Source organism: Alligator mississippiensis, chromosome 1 (assembly GCF_030867095.1).
Source record: "Alligator mississippiensis isolate rAllMis1 chromosome 1, rAllMis1, whole genome shotgun sequence".
Taxonomy (NCBI): domain Eukaryota; kingdom Metazoa; phylum Chordata; order Crocodylia; family Alligatoridae; genus Alligator; species Alligator mississippiensis.
In genome coordinates, this window is record NC_081824.1 from 6,129,554 (window position 1) to 6,151,189 (window position 21,636).

At 45.7% G+C, this 21,636-nt stretch overlaps 1 protein-coding gene across 9 annotated transcripts in view; it reads left to right on the forward strand.

Moving 5' to 3' along the window:
- HMBOX1 (homeobox containing 1) overlaps positions 1 to 21,636 on the forward strand; it is a 153,555-nt gene that overhangs the window by 91,475 nt on the left and 40,444 nt on the right. For all 9 annotated transcript variants that reach the window (XM_014610233.3, XM_019483816.2, XM_059728444.1 and 6 more), the window contains 2 exons: positions 1,169 to 1,279; positions 12,613 to 12,766. In XM_014610233.3, coding sequence (XP_014465719.1) covers positions 1,169 to 1,279; positions 12,613 to 12,766 — 265 coding nt within the window. The remainder of the gene's footprint in view (positions 1 to 1,168; positions 1,280 to 12,612; positions 12,767 to 21,636) is intronic.

Below are 21,636 nucleotides of genomic sequence, written 5' to 3' on the forward strand. Positions count from 1 at the left end.
TGTTACCCTGTTGCTTTGGCTATCTGAACTGTGAATTGTATACAGCACTTCTGCACGGTGCAAAGCAGTGCCATGCAGGGATACCGGGGCCGGCTCTGCACAAACTAGCCCTGGAGCTGGGAACAGTACAGGTGCATTAGCATGGCACTAACAGCAGAGGGAATTAGCTAAGGGCACTAGTATGTTAATGCCGCTATACTTCCAGTGCCAGAGCCAGCTGTTAATAATTGCCCAGTGCTGCCTGGCCCTGCGCAGTATCTGGTGCGGAAGCAGGTGTGCTCATAGCTACCACAAGGCCTTTTGCACAATATTGCTTTATATTGTAGACATATGTATGCATCTTGGAATAGCTTTGGTAAGTATGTGTTTCTCACAGTGAGGTTCAGGCCTGTTTTTCTACCTCTGAAGTTGATGAGTTTTGGTTCCCATCCATCTCATTAATTTTTCCCTTCCATGTGATAGATGGAAAGCTAATGCTGACCCTACATTCTGCTTCACTCCCTAAAAGCATACGTTCCACTTCTGGAAAATGGCCTCTTGGTAACTTTCTTATAAGCCAGGTATAAAATTCTCTTTGAGAGCTGAATCTTTTCACCTCTAGGTCACATTTTTAATCCAGTTTCAGGACTATTTACTCACAAACAGTTGCATTTTTGGTTTGGTTTTCTTTCTAGCCTGTGTGAGGTGAACTGGTAGGTGAAGCATTCCCTTCCATTTTGGACAGCTGTCTGTATCGCAGTCCTACTAGCTGCTGTTTTTCTTGATTTTAGGACACAGAGTAAACATTTAGCAATAAAATCATTTAAATAAAATTCTTCCCCTGTCAATCGCAAAATGCCTTACAATGGTAGGTATCATTAGTCCCGTTTTACAGATGGGCATACTGAGGCAGAGTGCTTGTGATGTATTTATAGAGTAGTTGCAATTTATTTAGTAGTTTGGCGGCCAGTGGTAGAGCTGGGAGAAGAAGCCAGGGCTCCTTGTGCCCAATTTGATATCTACCCCACTGGCAAGTCAACCACAGCTGTAGAAGGTAAAAAGTACATATACATTGTGCTGGCTTTCAGCTTCTGAGCCTTGTCAGACAGCACCTTTCACCCACTCTGGATTTTCTTTAAAATGTAAATCGAAAAAGAGTTCCCTCTCTCTTTCTCTTTGTTTCCTGCAGGTATCAGCCAGAGCCGGATCTCCCATTGGCTGTTGCAGCAGGGATCAGACCTGAGTGAACAAAAGAAAAGGGCATTTTACAGATGGTACCAGCTTGAGAAGACAAACCCCGGTAAACAAAAATAGGCTAAGAGCTAAGATACTCTTGCTGTCACTTCTGAACCGAGCTCTGTGTCATGGTTGTGACCATCTCTGATTGTTTGCTTCATGTTGGTGTGTTGACCTGTCTTCCAAAAGATAGCATCCCCAGGCTGAATAAGTGCAGAGGGCATAGGGCAAAGGTTCCTGCAAAGAGAACTGCACGTAAGCTTAAATGCTTGGTTGTAGCAAGTGATCCAAGACGTGTCCACCTTGGATGGCCTTGCCATCTCACCAGTCTTGGCCAGTTTCTGCCATGCTGTGAATGGGTGCATACGTAGCCTCTTCAGGACTTCTGATCACCTGATTTTAAATTTGTGCCCTGCCTCTAAATAGAAATGATTTTTTCCCTGATGGATGAGGGGAGGAGGACTTTAAATATGCATTGAATGTAGCTGCACAACACAAATTTACCGTACGAATTTTAAGCTCCCGGCGCAGAACTCACTGAAGTCAGTGGGAAGACTCTTTTAAGGCCCTGATCCAAAACCTTGTTAAGCTTAGGTGGGTCTTTCAATCGATCTCCGAGGTTTTGGGATTGGGCCCCAAGCCTGTCAGAAGCAGAGTCAGCTATTTAGAGTCGTTTCACAAAAGATGCTTCTCCCCTTCAAAATGCAGCTTGGCTATAAAAGGAGAATAAAGCCCCCTGCTGTCTCTGACTGTCTGTGCAAAATCTTACAAATAACAGATGGAAAAATTATCTGTGAAATTATCTATTCCCCTTTCAGGGCTTTCTCCCAGAGTTCCTTGCTTGACGCAGGTCTTCAGCACGACCTTTGAGAGAAAATCTCCATTGGTATTATGATCATCTTCCCGATATTCAGCCTCATGGTTTCTTTGTTTAAGCTGCTATCTATACACTCTCTCTTGTGAACTTCGCTCCACCAGGCTGAGTTCTGTTAAGTAAAAAACTCAATTAAAAACAGATTCTTAAGACCTCCGCTCTGTAAGTAAACAGTACATAATAAAACTCCATATGTCAATTGGTCCGGGAATACTTTAGTTTAAGGTCAGCTAGGTTCAAACACAAGAGTTGTGAGTTTTGTCCTTTCCCTCAAGCATCTGGAAACACTGGCCAGAAGAATAGGAGCGTTAGTGGGAGGCAGGCACTGACAGGTTGCCAGGATCTGTAAGAAACTCTCATTTTGCAAGAACCAACGATGCAGCAACAGCATCTAAGCATCTGCAAGGTTATTGGCAACAAACTGGCAGCTCCTTTGAGATCCTCAGGTTCCCATGGGATAATTCCCAGAAATTCCCCTTCAAGGAGAAGACAAAACCAGTGGGAGCAATTGGCTGAAGCTTTTGGAAGGAGCAAAGAAATGGGACCCAACCTCTCCTGAGGATCAAAAACCGTTGCTCAGATTTATTTCCTATAACCTTGTTGATCCTTCTGGACAGCATCACCTGGAGTCATTTGTGAACAGCATTCAGCACCAGGCCAGGAGATGTCCTTCTGGCGCAGGACTGGCCTGTGATTCTGTGCGTGTCCTACTCTTCAAAACCAATCTCTGAGAGGGAGAGCGATGAGAACACGATAACAGGAACTGAAATGAATTGACATGAAACTCGGAAATTCTACTTCAACGTCTCACTGACAGAGGGCTTATTCATTTTTTATATGCACATGGGAGAGATTTTCGTGAGCTACAGCTAGCTGGGTTTCCTCCTGTCTTATAAGGGCTCATATACAGCCTTTTCAAACACTGGAAAGGCCAAATGAGCCGAGAGACTGTCCTGATGCATTTAAATTCCCTTTAGGACCCAAAGAACACTCAGTTTATTTAAAACGACTTGGAAGAGGACCTTTCGGTTTTCCTCTAGCTGTTCTGTATGAGGGACATTTTATAGGCTAATTCATTGCTTTTAATTGTTGCCATACAGATGATTATATTGCAGTCCAGACTGGCTGGCGAATGGATAATGAGCGTGCAATTGAGCTCACACTGCATGTATGAAGATGCTGGAGAAGAAATAGTCTCTGTTGCAAGGAGCCTACAGTTTAAATTAATGTAAAAGAGCTGTGTTGGATCCTAGGCAGACAAGGTTCTTTGGGTAAATCTGATATCTTTTATTAGACCAACTCATATAGTTGGAAAAATTCTTCTTAGCAAGCTTTTGGGTAGAAATACTCTTTGTCAGTCTGAAGGGTATTTAAACCTAAAAGCTTGCTAAGAAGAATTTTTCCAACTATTTGAGTTGGTCTAATAAAAGATACCAGATTTCCCCAAAGGACCTTGTCTGCCTAGGTCTTTAGATCAACACGGCTACAACCTACACCCCTGCATTTTGAATCTTAAAACTCCTGGTTTGGTAGTGCCTTGTGAATAGTTTGGTGTGGCTTATGTTGCCCTGACAAAGTGTCATAAAATGCTAGAAATGAGGAATCGTGAAGAACTGTCACAGAAATTCATAATTAATTAACATTACACCTCTTTAAAGTCGTTTTAGAGGCTCTAACTCTGACTGGGTTTCCTTGTCTTTGTCGCTGAACAAGCAAGCAGTAAAAGACATCCCGACTCTGAAAGTGTCATTATAAAATGACCAGCATGTGCCTTTTCTCTTTTCTAGCATTATACAGGTGGCTTTGATTTTTCCTGGTTTTGTACTTCCTGGGCGCATCTACGTGAGACGCTTACTGCACATTACCCTAATAACACTGCGCAGTAGCGTGGTGGTTAAAACCCATGCTCATAGCCTACTGCACAGTGTTATTAGGCTAATGCACAATAAGTGTTTCAAAATAACTGTGCACCAGCGCTCCTGTGCAGTAACTCTAGGTACTGCGGATTTAGTTAGTACTTTATTAAGCAAGTACTAAATTAAATGCACAGCATCTAAGGCACATTAATGAACGTGTAGACATGCCCCCTGTCTCCTACCAGTGTGGCGTTGTTGGGAATGGCAGGAGCACCCCCTTTCTTTCTGTGATCTGTTCAGCCCCAGGTGGCCGAGGGGGAGTGTTCTCCTCAACTGCAGGATCCCTCTGGTTAGCTGGAGTCCTTTGGTGACAGTGAGGCCTGGGACTTATTTTCCTTCTCTTCAGTTTAATTTGTATTTTGGTAAAAGGTGTCTTGAGACCCAGCCTTTGCAGAATATCTGTAGCTGAATTCAGTTGGGTAACATTAAAACAATCACTCCCCTCCCATAGAACAGGAGCAGATTTAAAAGGCCAGGACTGCAGATATAAAGAAAATAAATAATAATAGCCTTAAGGAGAAGGATGATTTCATGCTGAAGAGACTGGGATGCAGCTCAGGAGATCTGGGCTCAGGTCCTGTCTTGTCCTTAAGGTTAGCCTGAGGCATGCAGGGGAATGGACTTAGAGTGTCAGCTGTTGCACGGTAATTGTCCGGGTACGTGCTGTTACCTGGCGGTAAATGCAAGGCCGCTTACCCCACTTTCACTGAATGGTTAATTACCTCGTGTTTAGCAGTTACCGGGTGCATCTACACAAGATGCTACGTCGCCATAGTGACGAGCTACAGCAACGTAGCTCATCACCACAGTGATGTAGCATCAGCGGGCTACATCACGAACTGTGATGCCAGTGCTACTGCGCAGTAGCTCATTGCTACTGCACAATAGGGTCAGAAATGATCCATGCCCCACTGGGACTGCGTAGTAACGGCGCTTACTGCACAGTCATTTAGTACTTGCTAAAGCAGGTACTAAATGGCTGCACAGTAACAACTGCGCATGTCTACACGTGCCCACTGTGAGGTAGCTGATGCGCTGCATGGGCGTGCCTTAGCTAACCTCACACTAACTTGCTTGTGTGCCCATGCCCTAACCTCCTGTATGACCATGACTCCTCTTTGCCTTACTTCTACATCTTTGAAGAAGGGATGAGGATACTTCTTTTGTGTGAATCATCCAGGGGGGGATCCAGGGGAGGTGGGGTTGTGCAGTGGGGTAATTGCACCATCCCTTTGATTCCTGCTTCGCCCAAAGTTTAAAACCAACTCCCTGAGAGGCGCAGCAGCATTTCTCTTCAGGCAGTGCTAAGAGAGAGTCAAATGACTTTGTCTCATTTTCATCTCCCTGATTCCTGCCAATCTCTCCACTGCATAGGTGTTAATGACTGTCTATCTTTTTTAATGGTCTTGATGTTCCCCTATTCAAACTATTCTTTATTTTGCAGTTTTGCTGGCTTTTAGCCATTCCTGGTAATGTCTGTCCTCTGTTTTACAGCCTTGTAGAGTGTTTTTAGTTCCAGCTGAAAAGCTTAACTCGAGTGTGGTAATATTAACTGACAGTGAAGTATAGGAGGGGCAGTGTCAAGACACTAAAGAAGCTAGATTTTGCTTTGTGAATCTGAATAAGAGATGTACATATAACTGTAATGATTACAGGACTCATGACATAATATCTTTTGACCACTTTGACTTTTTTGCCTACTTTGTTGTGCTTTTTTAAAACCTTATATGTAATTCAGTAAATTAGTGGATGTTTAAATAGTTATGTTTATTTTTGCTTTGATCTTAAACTGAATGACATAGAGGTAGCCCCAAGCCTAGTAGTAAACCTTCTAGTTTCTGTTTAAATTCAGAAAACTATGGGTTGTGTTATATACAATGTCCCATACCATCTTCACCCCCCTTTTCAAAATCCTAGATCCACCCACGGAGTCATCCACCTGCACTATAAGCTCCTCAGCACAATGGCTGTGTACAAAACCCAGCAGAGTAAGACCTCTGGGTGTACTGTAACATCAGTACTAATATGAGAGACAGACCCTAATTAAACCCAATGACCAGAGAGACCCTTGGTTACTCTTCTTTCAAATATATGGCAGTGCCACATGGTAAAGCAGCTTCATGCCATCCTGCATCTACTAATCTCTTTTGAGGCCTTTGAATAGACTGTTTTGAGGAGTTGCTACTACTAGGCATGGAGAGAGAGATCCAGTCCTCCACAGCTTTTGTTGGTTCACAGCTCTGTCTGGGCTCGGGTGTTCATCTCTTTCCCCCAGGACTCAGCTCTACATCTTTTTTTTATTGTGGCTTGAGTTGTAAAGGTTTTTCACGCAACTTCAAACTGCAAGCTAGATCATAGTGCACGAAAAGCCTGTCTCGTTTATTGGGGAGGAAAGGCTGTATTGTTTCTTCTCTGTATAATAACCTTGCTCCTAACTTAAGAGTCGACATATTCTTAGTGGACGATGCCCTGCAATTGATGGTAATGCCGTAGGCTTCTAATATTCTAGCACTTGCATTTTTCTTTCTGGAAACATTTTTAAATGGGTATGAAGGACATACTTTGTTGAAAGAAATAATCAATGAAAAATATGAAGATCAGCTGACATTGAAAGCTCTTCCATTTAATCATATTAGCAGTGATAATTTTTATTTAGATTGGGTGTTTTTGGGCAAGGACCTCATCTGTGTTTTCTGAGCACCTGTTTGGCATTTTATAAGTTCTGGAATCCAATTTCAGCAGTACTGCGTTAGTAGGGACTTGCATGGGTCTGACATCTTTTAATGGCCCTATTTATTAATACAAAATATTATTAATTAAACTTGGCTTGGTGAGTTTGGTTGGCAGCAGGTTGCAGGGCAATGCAAGATGTTCATGACCAAGTAACCTTGGCATTTTCTTTCTTTCTGGGACACTGCACACCAAGGCAGCCAGTAGAAAGGACATGTTATGACTATAGCGTGGGGTACTGATTGCCTGTACTAAAGATTTGTATCTTTTTTTTTGGCCAATCAATTAATAGGAAGGCAGTAATGGTCACCTTGGACAAGGCCGTTTGCTTTGCCTTCACAAGCAAAAGGGATGTGTTGCAAGGCAGAGGGAGGTAGTTGCTGTTGTGTTTTAGCATCTCCCATTTTTATTGCTATAGGAGCCCTCGTCAGCTGTATAAGAAAGTCTTATGAAAGAGGAAAGGGCTGGATGTCCCAGGAGAATGGTGTTAGATAGTTTGCTCATTAGTTTGCTCATTAGCTGTGCCCATTGCTTTAAAGCAGGTGTGAGCAAAATGCGGCCGGGGGCCAGATATGGCCCACCAGACCATTCTATCTGGCCCACGGGGTCCCTAAAAAAATTTAGAAAATTCATATTTATTTGCCCTTGGCTGCCTGTCATGCAGCCCTCAATGGCTTACCAAAACTCAGTAAGCAGCCCTCTGCTCAAAATAATTGCCCCCCCCGGTTCAAAGAAACCAAGTTGCTTCACTGAAGATCCTTCATCTAGCGAGGTGCTTTTCACTGTCATCACTAACGTTTCAGATCCACCCCAGCCCAGTGGCCAGAAGTAGTTGCTTTGTGGTCACAGATCGGTGACTGGTGGTATGCAAGTTTGCATCCAGTCAGACATGACACTGGTGCTGTCTCTTGATAGTAGCACCTGTGATGCTCTGAGCACTTTTCATATACTCCGGCAGGGTTGATTCCTGCCAAAGCAGTTGGAGCGCTAAGTACAGACCGGCAGGAAGACAGAGGTTACCTTGCTGATGATTTTCATTCCAGAATCTGGGTATTGAAAAGGCTACGGCGAGAACATGTCCCTAATCTCACAAGTGGTCATTGCAAGGCAAGCTGAGTCTCATCTAGAAGTGTAATTGCATTTTATGAGCAAGGTCACACTTCCGTAATAACACAGGGTTGGACTAGATCGAGGGTGGCCAGCCCACAACACAGGTGCCACCAGTGGCACAGGCACGCAGCAGAGTGAGGAGGGGATAAGCAACACAGTGGCAGATAGGGCAGGGAGCAGACAGCAGAGCAGCAGCTTGGGCAGGGTGAAGAAAGCAGAGCAGGAAAGTGGAGGAACTGGGAAAGCAGAGGAAGGGGATTGGAGTGGCACTTGGGAAGGGTGTGGGGGTTACCTTTTGGGCACACCTGCCAGAAAGGTTTGCCCCCACTGGACTAGATGATCCTTGAGGTCTCTTCCAACCCTGTGGTTCTCTAAAGCCGTGGCAGCAGGAGATGCTGGTTCCACTTTCAGTCTGAAAAGGGCGCCTCCACACTTTTGGCCTCCAAGATCATTTATTCCCTTTCATACTCAAGCTGTCCTGCATTTTGAAGCATGTGCTAAGGGATAAGTCTTAGGGCTTTTACTTAATTGCTGCTTAACTTTGTGGTTATGCTCAGCTTGAAAACCTGCATGTCTTTCAGTCCAGGTCCAGCTCTTTCTCTGTCTTTTGCATATGTCCATTGCTGTACTTGTAAACCAGATCTGCAGGGTACTCGGTATAAAAGGAGAATCTCCCCTGTGATACAGGTGAGAGGGCATAAAATTGCCTCTCAGATTGTGAAGAAGCAGAGCTGGCTAAGCAGAAGGTCAGGGCGATGCCTTGGGACATCAGAAGAAAAGAACAAGAGGCCAGAGAACTTGCTTTGTCCAAGGAGAGAACAAGAAACTAGGATTCCCCAACCAGTGGCCATGTACTTAAACCGATCAGCTTTGCAGCTATCACGGGCTGAGATCTGATTTTTCTGAGGTGCCTGTAGGAGGGCAGTGTCTTGTATTCAGCCGCAGTTTTGCATCTGCTGATGGCGTGATGCTGTTCATATTGACGCTACCCCATGCAAAGGAGAGGTAGGTAAATCAGACCAACCAGGCTGCTGGCACCAAGAAAGCATTTATATAGAAATGTATTAACGCCTGGCTGTGTAGGAACAGATTTATACTCCCAAGTATAGATTTTTTTTCTCCTTTACCTAAGAAACATTTTGGACAAACCGCTATAATTACTCCATATCCGTAAGCTCAGTGCTAAGCATCCCTGTGATTCTTTCTTATCCTTTTCACCTGGATTTGCAAGTGTTTTCTGAGACACCAGTGCTAACAAGCTGCCTTCTCATGGCCAGGCAGAGAGAGCCTCTCTTTACACAGGTCTGGGCTGCATGAGAGACTTAGGACAGTGTCTTTCTCTGCTCCTGCTACACATTTTCATGCATGCCTGGAAGGCCAGTCTATCTGATGCTGGTCAAAAACATTACGCTGCCCAAAACCTTTTTACACATATATCAAAAAGGAAGCTGCCTTGAGATGACCACATGAAAAATTGATGGCCTGACCTGTAACGAGGCAGATATTTTGTATGGCAGTAAAGCTACAGTGTAGAGTAAGCTGGAAGGTAAGACTCGCTGCTGAAGATAACGATGAGGTATTAGGGCGTGAGGGCTTTTCCGCCAAAGGTGTTACGTGTGCAGGGCTAGGAATATGAACAGAAAGATTCAAGACACAGTTTGAATGCTGGGATTGTCCCGTCCTTCCCCCGATGTTCAGCCCCTTTTGCTAAGCCTCATGGCATGCTTCAGGTGGCCGACACAGTCACAGTCTGGAGCTACAAGTGCCTCAATCTTTAGGATTGGGAAGAGTCCAGCAGAGAACAACAAAAATGATTAGAGACTGGGAAACATGACTTATGAGGAAAGGCCGAAAGAACGAGGACTGTTTAGTCTGGAGAAGACTGAGGGGGAATTTGATAACAGTCTTCAAATACCTGACGAGCAATTATAATGAGAATGGAGACGTTTGGGCTCGAATCACAGCACAGGAAATTTAAGCTGGAAATTAGGAAGAACTTTCTAAGTGTGGTTAAACCTTGGAAGAAGCTGCCTAGAGAAGTCGTGGAGTCTCCATCTCTGGAAATTTTCAAGAAGGGGTTGGACATGCGCTTGGCTGGGATGGTTTAATCGGGGATAACCCTGCCCTGAGTAGGGGGCTGGACTGGATGGCTTCATGAGATCCCTTCCAGCCCTACTTTCCTAGGATCCTAAGTGTAGACTTCAGATGTGGTCAGGAACTGAAACACCGCAATGACAAGTGTAGATTGCAAGCCTAGCATCGGCCTAATTTATGGATCAGATGCATGTAAGCTTGTATAGATCGAAGTGCTCAGCATATACAATAAGTAATAGCCTGGGAAAGTAGAATAAAATTTGTTGGTCAAGGCCATCAGTAATAGGCTGGGCCAGGTGCTGATAATTGCTTTTTGGAAAGCACCAATAGTAGTTAAAGGGAACAGCTGCAGTAACCCAGTGTTTTTTCTTGTGATGAGAAAAACTCAATTATGCGTAGCTAGTTAGAGTCCTGTTAAAATGACAGCGTGCTCTTGTTAACGAAATACGTTAAGGTGGAAATGTGCAATCACTTGTTGCAAGCATTGACCATTTTCAACCTTGACCACCAAAGCCAAGCAACAGAAGCTAAAGCAGAAGGCCCCAGAAGCCTTTTTTAAGTGACTACAGAGTGAGCCTTTGCAGCTGTGACAACTAGTTTGGTCAGCAAAGGAAAGAAAGCATATCATGGTTTTATTTTAAGAATGTTAGAAGTAGCGATTGATGTAACCAAATGTATTGTGTGTGTAATAGACATATTTCTTAGATAAGTTGTGGAAACAAAGCGGCCTTGTTGGCGAATACCGTAAACCAAGGTGAAAGGAAAACAGGATTCCCAGGTGGTAAAGGAAGGAGATAAGAAATCCTCCTTTCCAGCACTGTAATTTTCACAGGGACATAAATCCCTTCTAATTGACACCTTCCCAATTCATAAGAAAACTGGTTCAGTCCAGTTCCTAAAACTTCAGCGTGACAAAGAAATATGAATAAATCACTCCGAGGATGTTTATTAGACAATTAGAAGTCGTCGGGTATAAGTGTAGGGGGGAGACAGGAGGGAAACTTGGGGAAGTCCACATGCCACCTCCCTCCTGAGTCTCCCCAGCTGGTGTAGGTGAGAACTTGTGAGACACCGGTCAGGGTAGCTGGGCATTGAAATAAATGTGTTTTCTTGTGCTTTTGGGATGTGACAGGCAAAGGTCGGGCTGTAGATCTGTCTTTTGCCTCTTTTCTGACCTGAGTGGTTATAATTAAGGGAATTAGAACTGGATTTCAATTTTGCATTTAAAGAATAATCATTAAGAGAATTGTAGCTGCACCTTAAGTCTGTGTCTAAGCTGGCAAAAGAGGTCCAAATATAGATGGGCTGTAGTCTTGTCTCACTAAAGGCCAAACAGTCATGAGTTTTTGATAACATAAGGGTTTCACCTCCCGTCACTTACAGATGAAAATAGCAATGCTATTTTATCACTATTATTTCATCTGTATTTTTATGACCGGGATCTAGCCAGTCTAAGCATGTGTAGTTTGCCTCATCCGGTTTTCTTCGCAGCGCTGCATTCGTATCGGCAACAGCACCTGCTGGTTCACAGAGAGGCATGGGATAAGACTGGCTCGATGTGCTGCCTGTCCTAGGCTCTAGCACTTGTTCTGTATGTTGCAAATAAAGAAAAAGCAGATTTTCCTTCACCCCAGCACTAGAAAGCCTCAGGAAAGCAAATTCAAACCGTATCCTACTTAACCACCCCTGACAGCCCTCAGTATGCTCCTCCCCACGATGCTGACTATTTTGGACCAAACAAGTGAGTTGCAGAGCAGAGGGGCCCCTCTTGGAGGATGCTCTGGCAGCAGATCCGTATCTTACACAGCAGGTTGGCTTGAGCTTCTGGAAAGGAACCCACCAGGCACCAGTTAAGTGGTTCTGTTAAGACCTAATGGAGGGGGAACGAACAGGGAAGTTGCTGTTTAGTCCTTATAGATTTCATAGATCATCGAGTCCAGCCCCTGCCCAAAGGGGCAGGAAGTCAGCTGGGGTCAAAGGATCTCAGCCAGATCAGCATCCAAGTGTTTCTTGAAAGTGTCCAGGGTAGGTGCATGCACCACCTCTGCGGGGAATCTATTCCAGGCCCTCGGACAGTAAAGAGGTTTTTCCCTATATCCAGCCTAAAATGGTCTTCCAGGAGTTTGTGACCATTGGACCTTGTCTTCCCTTGGGGTGCCCTGGTGAACGAACAGGGATGCTGCCGTCCTGTCCTTCACAGACTCCTTGTATTAATGGGTCCAGTTCTGCGTAGTTCATGAGGCTTGGTTCTCCACATGGTGTTCATTCGGAGGGGTACTTGGGCATCAAGCCATGGACATATTTTAAAAAGAGGTGGAAGCACAGCTTGAATTAGTCCAAGCTTGGGCATAGCTTAGTTGTGCTCTGTAGGAAGCCAGTTGTCTTGATGGGGACAAGTTGGCTCTTTCAAAATGGCTGTCAATGAAGGCTCCAAGCTTCATTCTCGTCCAGTTTAGCCCAGTTGAATGCCAGGATGTCAAACAGGTTGCTCCTCATTCTGCCCAGTGTAAATGGGAACACAATCTGGGCTCATGTGTCTTTCCTGTCTGTTTGTTTGCTTGCTTTCATCTTGAGCTCGAATGGGTTTACCTGTTGTCTTTTATTAGCAGGACTAACAAAAGGAGCAGGATTTCCAGTCGATTAGGAATCGCAGTATTTATTTATCATTTGTAGGGGCTACGTTAAGCATGAGACCTGCTCCTATCCCAGTAGAAGAGCCAGAATGGAGACAGACACCTCCCCCAGTCACAGCTACCTCTGGGACCTTCAGACTACGGCGGGGCAGTCGGTTCACGTGGAGGAAGGAGTGCCTGGCTGTTATGGAGAGGTATGTGTCTCCTTGGGGCCGCAGCGGCGCGTTTCGAAGGGGAAGTAGATCAAAGTACTGTTTGTCCCTGTTCTGAAGACAGCAGCTCTCATGCATGTGTTTCATCCTTGTGCAAACCAATTAGCTGTCTGGTCAGGTGTTTTTAGATAGTCAAATATGAGGACATATTTCATCAGATGTAAAGAAAAAAAACAAATGCTTGAGTGCCATGTTCTTCTTAACCATGAAGAACATTCTTTATAGCCCCTGAAAGACTTTTTCCTTGGTCCCTTCTGAATCTCCCAGGACTTTCCTTAGCTTGGCAGGGAGCTTATTTCCAGTGAACACCAGACTGTCTCTCGTGGGGTCTGAACAGGCTTTGCTTTGTGCAGCGCCATGCATATTTCCATTTTGTTATTTTTCCCTCCAGCACATTATGGTTTTATCTTGGCATTTCCTCGGCACTGTAGATGGGCAGGGTGCTATAGAAGGGGAGAGCTTTGCCTAACAAGTTACAGATTCCCTTCCCAGAAAGGCCTTTTGCAGCTGTGAACATGAGCTGGGCATGATACAGGGCAAAGTGCTTCCATTAAAATACATACACGGTGTGGCAGGGGTCATTAGTACTCCCAGCTCTTCAGCTCTGCAAAGATTAAACGCTTCCATGCAGGGGCTGTCTGCTTTCTGCATGTTTTCTCTTTCATATCTCTCTCTTGTGGCTAATATGAATTTATAGGAAAGGTCCAGAAAGCTCGGTGAGACCATGGAGGGTGAGTGCTTATTCCTTGTAAAGACTAAATTGCTGGGAGGGGCTTTTTTCTGTTCCAGCTTAGGAGCATGTGGAGCATCAGGCTGGTCACTGGTAATGGATTTGGCTGGGAGCACCGTGAGCTCAGAAGAGGGGGGAGATGGGCATGTTTGGCAGCATCAGGCCCAGACCAGCGTAAGAGGAGGATGACAGCTGCACCATAGGGGTTCTTGTAGAGGTTTCTGGTATCAAAGTAATTGAGGCAGGTCTCGTAACATCCTCCTGTTAGAAACTTTCTAGCGTTTGGGGGGGATTCCATTCATATTAAAATTTGAGGTGGGGGGCCTAATAATTGATTTATGAGATGATATTGTCTATGGAAGGGAATGCAAAGCTGCAGATGCCTTTCATGCTCTCCCATTCTGGGCGCTGGTGCAGGATACACAAGGAGCAGGTCAGCCTCTTTTCGTAAGGGCAGCCAATGTGTCTGATGCATCTGGCAATAACCTGGCTCTGGAAGTGCACCACACTCGTCGCTGTTAGTGCCGAATGGTATCCTTCCTTTTCCTCCAGGTAGTTAGGGAGCGAGCCAGAGGGGCACAAGGGGCCATGGCCATAGCTTTTGTTCTGACCAGTAACCACTGACACATGCCTCTGACTTTTGCCTAGGAAGGGCCCAATCCTTCCAAGTGCCCGTGCCCCTTTCAGCACCCCAAGCTCCTACTGAAGGCACACAGTAGGTTGCAGGTTGCAAGCCCTGTTTGTGTCCTGTATCTGTGAGTGCTTGCACACCATATCAAATATCTGCCAGTAGGCTCTCCTTTCCTTCCTTTGGGCAGAGGGCTCTGTAACCCCAAAGGAGCAGGATGACACCAGCACCATTACCATCTCCAGCCTGCCTCCCTTACTACAGCAAAAGTTTTGGGGGGTTTTCGTTTTCCCCACACGTATAGTTTTAGGTGAAGCAGTGGATTAGCTCATATGAATGAGACTGCACTTAGGGGCCTCGAACCTAGCATGTGTTTGTAAATTCTAGCTTGCTGCAGCGCTGATACTCAGCGGTTGTTTGTTAAATCTGTTCCTCATAAATGATTCTCATTTAAATTATTCAAACAAAATAGCCCAGCCCTGCCCTGAAGGGCTTTTATAATGTAAGCACCATGCTGGATGGAGATCTGAGAGTGAAGAGTCCTACATCTGTGCAGAGGCCCACGGTCTCTACAGAGTAGCAGCAGAGCTCATATAGACAGCACAAAGCATGGGGCAGGACCGGCAGGTGGTTTGCTCATCTGTGGCTTCTCCCATTGCCTCTCCTTACTTGCCTTTCTTTCTTAAGTACAATGTTGTTGCTCCCAAGGGGCTGTCAGCTCCTGCTGCGACAGGGTTCGAGACACAGTGAATATAACCAGATCAGCTTTTATTCACTGCTAGCTGGGTGATTTGGTCAGCCAGCAAGGGGATAGATTCAAAGGTGTGTGAATCCCAAACCTCCAAGATTGTGCATTTTTTATGCGCCCATGGGCACATTGTTGGTCCATACATTAGCTAATCCATGTTTAGGTGCCCAGGTGCATTCCCTGATTGCACATTAACTAGCTAATCAGAACAATAATCATGCACCAAACCTCTGCTCACTGTTAGGTGGTGTCTGGGTCCTGAATTCCTTTCCCTCCCCTAAACCTCAATGCACCATTCATCCAACTTGTTTATCGTATTAGGTCCCTTACTGAGCAGGCAGATACAGCCTATCGCTCTGCTCAGCCTCGCCTCCCTCATTCTTCCCAACCATTGTAGGCCTCCTTAATTAGTCCCAGCAGCCACTCCTGCTGTGTAGATCTTTGAATCATAAAAAATGAGTGCTTATGGGGACCTCAGGGGGTCACATCTAGTCCAACCCTCTAAAAGCAGCACCAGCCCCAACTACATCATCCCAGCCAAGGCTTTGCCGGGTCTCTTGCCAGGTCTTAAGAAACCTCCAAGGATGGAGACTCCACCACTTCTCTGGGGAGCCTGTTCCAGTGCTTTACTACCCTCATAAGAAAGTTTACCTAATCTCTAACCTCAACTTCCCTTGCTGCAGCTTGAGCCCATTGCTCCTTGTTCATCATCTGGCCCCACTGAGAACAGTCCAGCTCCATCCTCTTTGCAACCCCCTGCAGGGAGGTGAAGGCTGCTATTCAATCCCCCTCGGTCTTCCCTTCTGCCAACTAAATCAGCCCGGTTCCCTCAGCCTCTCCTGAGATGCAGCCCAATCCCAAATTGTTTCACATACCTCACTAGGAGATTACTGTTTAATTCTTCCAGGCGTGCCCAGCAAGGCTGACAAATGAGTCAGCAGTATTCAGCAATAAAAAGAAAATAGAAGGAGTTTTACATCTGACTGTCCCTTCTACCATTTGGCATTGAGGAAGCAGAGTGAAAAGACTCTAATCTGGACCATCACCTGCCTCTTGGACCCAGTGCGCACACACTGCACAGTCTGTGAATTAGGGCAAGGAAACGGGTCTCCCAGTTTCTGTACAGTATCCAGTGCCATTTCTGTTTTACTGGTTGTGTTACTGAGCGCCTGAACCCCTCTGGGCTGAGGGTTGAATAGTACGCAACCATTGATCCTCTGGATCATGGTGTACCTGTAAGAGGGCTAGTCCGGTGCCTGATGATTCGAATCCATTTGCGGCTGACAAGCCCAATTCGAGGGTGACACGTCTCATTACAAGTTTCATAGATCCGTGTGTTGTCTGAGTTGGAGTCCAAGTTTATAGCACACTGCTTTCTTCTTTCTCGCTTTTCTTCCATCCTTTGGATCAAAGCTGCTTCGTGTTGACAGCTGCTTCCTCCAGATCGGACGGGATTCTGCGAGCTCCTCCTAGCTGTCTTCATTGCTGTTGAATGACTTCGTATCATTTTTGTACACAGTGCTGTAGAGAGTGACCCTGCTTTCAAAAGCACAATGCCATGCAAGCAAATGTTGCCCTTTTCTTTCTCAAAAACCACCTCTGCTCTGGCATCTAGCTGGTGGGGTGAGAGTGTTGTAGTTGCAATGCTCTGGGAAATATGTGAGAAGTAAGGGTTTTTGTGGGGATTATCTTTTATTAGATCAACTAGAGTTGTGGAAGTTGTTAGACCAGCCCTTCCTCAGGTCTGGGAAAGAAGCGGAAAGGCAGCCTCCACTAAGTAACTTGTGACTTTTGTTTGACTCTAATATATAAATGAAAATAGGTACTTCAGCTGGAAGGGGCTATAAAAATGTGTAAAAACCATAGCTGACATCTCCAGAAGTCAGCCAACCTGTGATGGTTTGGGGCATATCAGTGAGCCAAAACTGATTTCATGAGTTAAAAAACCAAATGAAATTCAATATTTTATACCATCAGGAACTGCCGACTTGCACATGAGGAAATCTGGGTAAACACATGATCTTGCTTTCACTGTTTATTTCTTCCTCCACTTTCCATGTTCATTTTAACCCCCCTTATTTGTTGGGTCTTCTCTCCGATAGCAAGCTCCCAAGGAGAGGGAGTTATTCCTGCTATGTGGTTATATGGAGTCTCCCCACATCAGTGCCCTAATTCTGACTTCAGGCGTGATGGTAACGCAGTAGGGGGTTTGTGAAAGACAAATGTACCATTCCCTGCCATGTATAAAGACTTTGCAAAGAGGATGGGAGGCACCTGCTTTAGAGCACAGCAATGATGCACAGAGCAGGCACGTAACAGAGTCCCAGTCTCAAGATTTAGCTGCTGAGGTGAAGCACAGCCTTTCTTAATAACTTAGGGTGTCCGCTTACCCATTTTCCTAACAGATAAAGCTTGGTTTTGCACACGTACAGTGGATGCAGTGTCCAAAGTGGACATACCTCTGGTTACAGGTGCACAGGATAATTCAATTTACTGGTCAGTGACCTACAAGCTGATTTTATCAGATCTATAGCTGTCCCTTCCCTGCCAGCCTTGTGTGTGCTGTGTCGTGTGTGTGTGTCTGTGGATTTGAAACTTCAGTCACATTTTTAGCTCCACTTCTTAACATGATGCTAAATCTTGAGAGCTGCTGAGCTACAAACACGCCCAGTGGACATCTCAGAAATGCAGCACCTCTCAGGAGGTGGCCTCTGACCTGGACAAGGAAAGCTATAATGCTGACATAGCAATCTTCCTGACAGCGATCTGTTTAAATCAGCGGCAATTCTAATACACTCAGCAATGTTATATTCGTGTCAAACCAGAGTGAGATCAGCATGAGGCCTGTGAGGGTATTTAAGTGCCTTGCACACATGTGCATCTGTGTACAATGTGCGTGTATCAAAGGGACAGATCAGTTTATACTGGATTTCCAGAATGCTGCTTGCAGTTCCTGTAATTCAATTCTCCTGTCTTTACTGCTTTTTGGAATTTCTCCCAGGACAGTTTATTAGTTGTTAGGCTTGGGTTTTGGACAGTGCATTCAGAAGGTCTCGCCCTCGTTCTTTTTTTTTTTTTTTAATTCTCTCTGAATATTTATGCTGTGAAGGTTAAAAGGAGCAGTAGTTCCAGAAAGTAAAGGTCTATATTTAACTGCAGACTAGGTGTGGTTCAGACAACTGCAATGCGAGCTCCCTCGTGCTGCTGTGCTAGTGAGATCAACCTTGACCTGCAGGGAACGTTCTCTTTGGTAGCCTCCTGCTCATGAAATATGCTGAGTTTTTCTGCGTGGTGGTGTTGTGGTGTGGCGTACCCTCCTTTGGGAACAGAGCCAAGATTATAATAATCGTTTCAGTTAGAACCTGAGGTTAGACTTGAAAGCCTGTTTCTTCTGCAGCTTTGCATCTCCCTTTATTACTTTTTGTCCCAAAGATTCTTTTCACGGCTTCAAACTCACCTTTGTTCCTTTCAACCTCCCTCATTAGAACTGCGAGATTGAAAATTCCCTTAGGGATTTTTTTTTTTCTAATGAAAACATGCCTTTTTCCTTTTTCGAGAGAGAGAAATGTGCGACTCATGCTTTTCCTCTAATCATAAGTTGGAACTGAAAGTTTCTCTCCTCTTTCAGGCATCAGGTGGTGGCAGCAGAATCAGTCTGGACACATACCCATTTCTAGGGGCTTGTCAAAATCACGTTCTCTGTGCATACATTTTTATTACAGGCCTGAGCTGGGCTGCTTTTTCTTTGGACAGTCATTTCCGTGCAGTGGCACGGGGTTTCACGCAGTTTCCGTGTAACCTGAGCGCGTCTATTCTACTTTAAACAAAGCTATTAATTCAGCCACAGAAATGAACATTTATGTACCTAGAGTTATTTGCAGATTGCCTAAATAACAAAGCTGTTAATTCGACCACAAAAATTAACGTTTATGTACCTAGAGTTATCTGCAGATTGCCTAAATAACAAGGGTGTGGCCCTCTTTTTTCTTTAAATGCTGTCCTGTTTAGACAAGTGCAGTTGACCTAGATTAGACAGAACACATGAAAATTTGGCTTTTTTACTAGTTCAGGGTTGCTGAAGAAAAACAGTCTATTTAATGCTCCCAGCCCTCTGACAGTGTGGGTAAGTATTACCTCCATTTTACAGATGGGATAACTGAGTCAGATGTGAATGGCTTCGTTGCCTCCGCAGAATTGCAGGGATGGCCCTTCAGCGGCAGGGAGATAGTCGAAGTAGCCCGATCGTTTTCTTTCTCAGCTCATTGCTTCCATGCCGCAGTGGGGAACAGGGAAATCTCGACATGCCAATATTCAATAAATACAAGTTTGTCTGTCCTTGCACACAGGAGCTCTGTGAAAGGAGTGGAGCAGAGGATGGATGAGGGGGTGGTGGCAGTGAGGAGCTTGAATTTGATGAAGAAAGGCAAAGGAAGCAGGATGGATTGGGGCCGTGTATGAGACGTGCACGCGTATCAGGGAGGGTACAACACTCAAGCCAGGGAATCATTGGGATAGAAGAAGCACAACAGGAATCCTATAAGTTCCCTTTCTCTCTCCTTACCCTTTGCACCCATCAGACGCAATCCTGTGTCACAAGGACCATCGCTTTGGCCAAAGAGAATTGTCCTGGTTCTCCTCTAAACCCGAGCTGTATCCCGCTCACCGGGGAGGTGCAGAACCTGCCACCCCTGTGGCAAGGCCGTTGCTGCAGTGCCTCTTGGGGCTAGTGGCATGCAGAGCAAGCATTGGCACTGGCCGCTTGAGCCTTGCGGGGCTGTGCAGTGATGGATGCCCGCCCTGATGCTCACAGTTAAAAATCTTTCTGTTTAGGAAGCACTGTAACAGCCCAACACTGGGGCTTCCACCACTTCCCTGGGGAGAACGGGAGATCTATGAGCTCATGAAATTCAGTTAGATTTTCTCGTTGCTAATTTCATCCCATTACTCTTAGTGATGCCTTCTTGCAGAACGGTAATAACTGGTGCCATTGGGGATTTAGGACTCCTGTGCAGTGCCCAGCGTGAGATTTGAGTTTTGCACTCTGGGCGTTCCTCCCTAGCAGTGGAGCAGGAAGTTACTGCTTGCAACCTCTTCTCTAAGGTGTATGTACCACTAGAAGGAGAACATCAGCGTGATGGATACCAGTGGCTGGCTCAGATGTTGCTCAGCTTTATTCTGGAGGCATGGCAGGAGCTGGGGCATAGAGCAGGGGACAGCTGTCCTATTGTATGACATTGGGCAGATCATGATCTTTCCTGCCTTTACTTCCCCATCACTGAAACTGATCCACTTGAGAAGGTCTCAACACCTCCAGCTAGATTCCAGTGACAGCAGTGGAGGGTCCTCAATTCCTATGGCAGATTTAGACTAGGTATGGGCAAAATCTTTATATAAATTATATGCCATATTTACTCAAATCTAAGATGAGGTCCCCCTGCCCATCAGCACAGGGGGTGGGGGGGACCCTCATCTTAGATTCACATACAAAGCCAGAGTCAAACCCACAACAACCACCTGCCTCCTCCCCTGCTTACCCACTTGCCCTCTGCAGCTTTCCGCCCCGTTCCCCCTTCACCTTCTACCCCTTTACTGTCAGGTACAACTAGGTGTCCCCTGCCTGGCCAGTCAGCAGTGCTGCTGCTGCTGCATGGCCCAACAAGGACTGCATTGCTACATGTTGTGCCACGGGGAGGGAACTGAGCCTGAGCAGCGTCTTTCAGTGAGGAGGAGGAGAGAGGGGAGCAGAGGCGGAGACTGTGGGGGTGGGGGAAAGGCCGCGGGGGGACGGGTGGCAAGGCAGCCCTGGCTGCTCTAGCAGTGGGGTGGGGTATGAATTGAAGACAACCCTCTGATAATTAGATTCCAGACCTGGAAAATTATAACACATTTATCAATTTTCCATATATAAGATTAGAGTATTGAGGGGGCGGTCTTAAATTCAGGGTTGTCTTAGATTCAGGTAAATGGTAATTAGCTCAGCACTGGAGCAGGTGACCTTGTGGAGGTTTTGGGATTCCCATCACTGGACCTTTTCAAGAACAAGCAAGACAAACATCTGTCAGGCTCAGGCTAGGGCATAGCTGTCCGACTTGGCCCGTGGGCCACATGTGTAGTGTAGAGGGGTGGGGAACACAGTGTGGCAGTGGTGGAGGTGCCCACGCAGTGCAGCCTGGGGCCCTGTGGCTTGCCTTGGTGCAGCCCACATGGCAATTGGCCCCCACTGATGTGACCTGTGAGACGTGCAGCCTCCAGCTGCTTAGAAGTTGAACAGCCGCGGTCAAGGGGGATGGCTCAAATGATGTCTTACAGTCCTTTCCAGCCAGACGTGTCTATGGCATTGCAAGATACCGTGCAATCCACCCAGTGAGATGCTCGCGTCCGTAAGTTCTCCTGGATCTCTGGACAGAATGGCTGCGTGGGAGCTTTAGTATTATTTCCTAGTCGTGTGTGTAGAAGGGGTCAAAGAAGGGCACCAATAAAAGGTATTCCATAGTGTTCATTTCACAGTTTAGATGCAATGGCAAAGGCAGTTTTCGGCTGGAAAGCAGTGGTTGGGCTCAGGGTCGCTGCTGCACGTTGTCACAAAATGCAAACTCAGTCATTTTGCACTTAGTAGACAGTATCATTCTTACTTTGCATTACATCAAGCTGTGTTCCATCTTAGACATGCATATTATGCAGGCTCCCTAATCTAATCAGCAGTGAGCAAATCCCAGTTGTTTTAATCAGATTGCCCACAGTAAAAT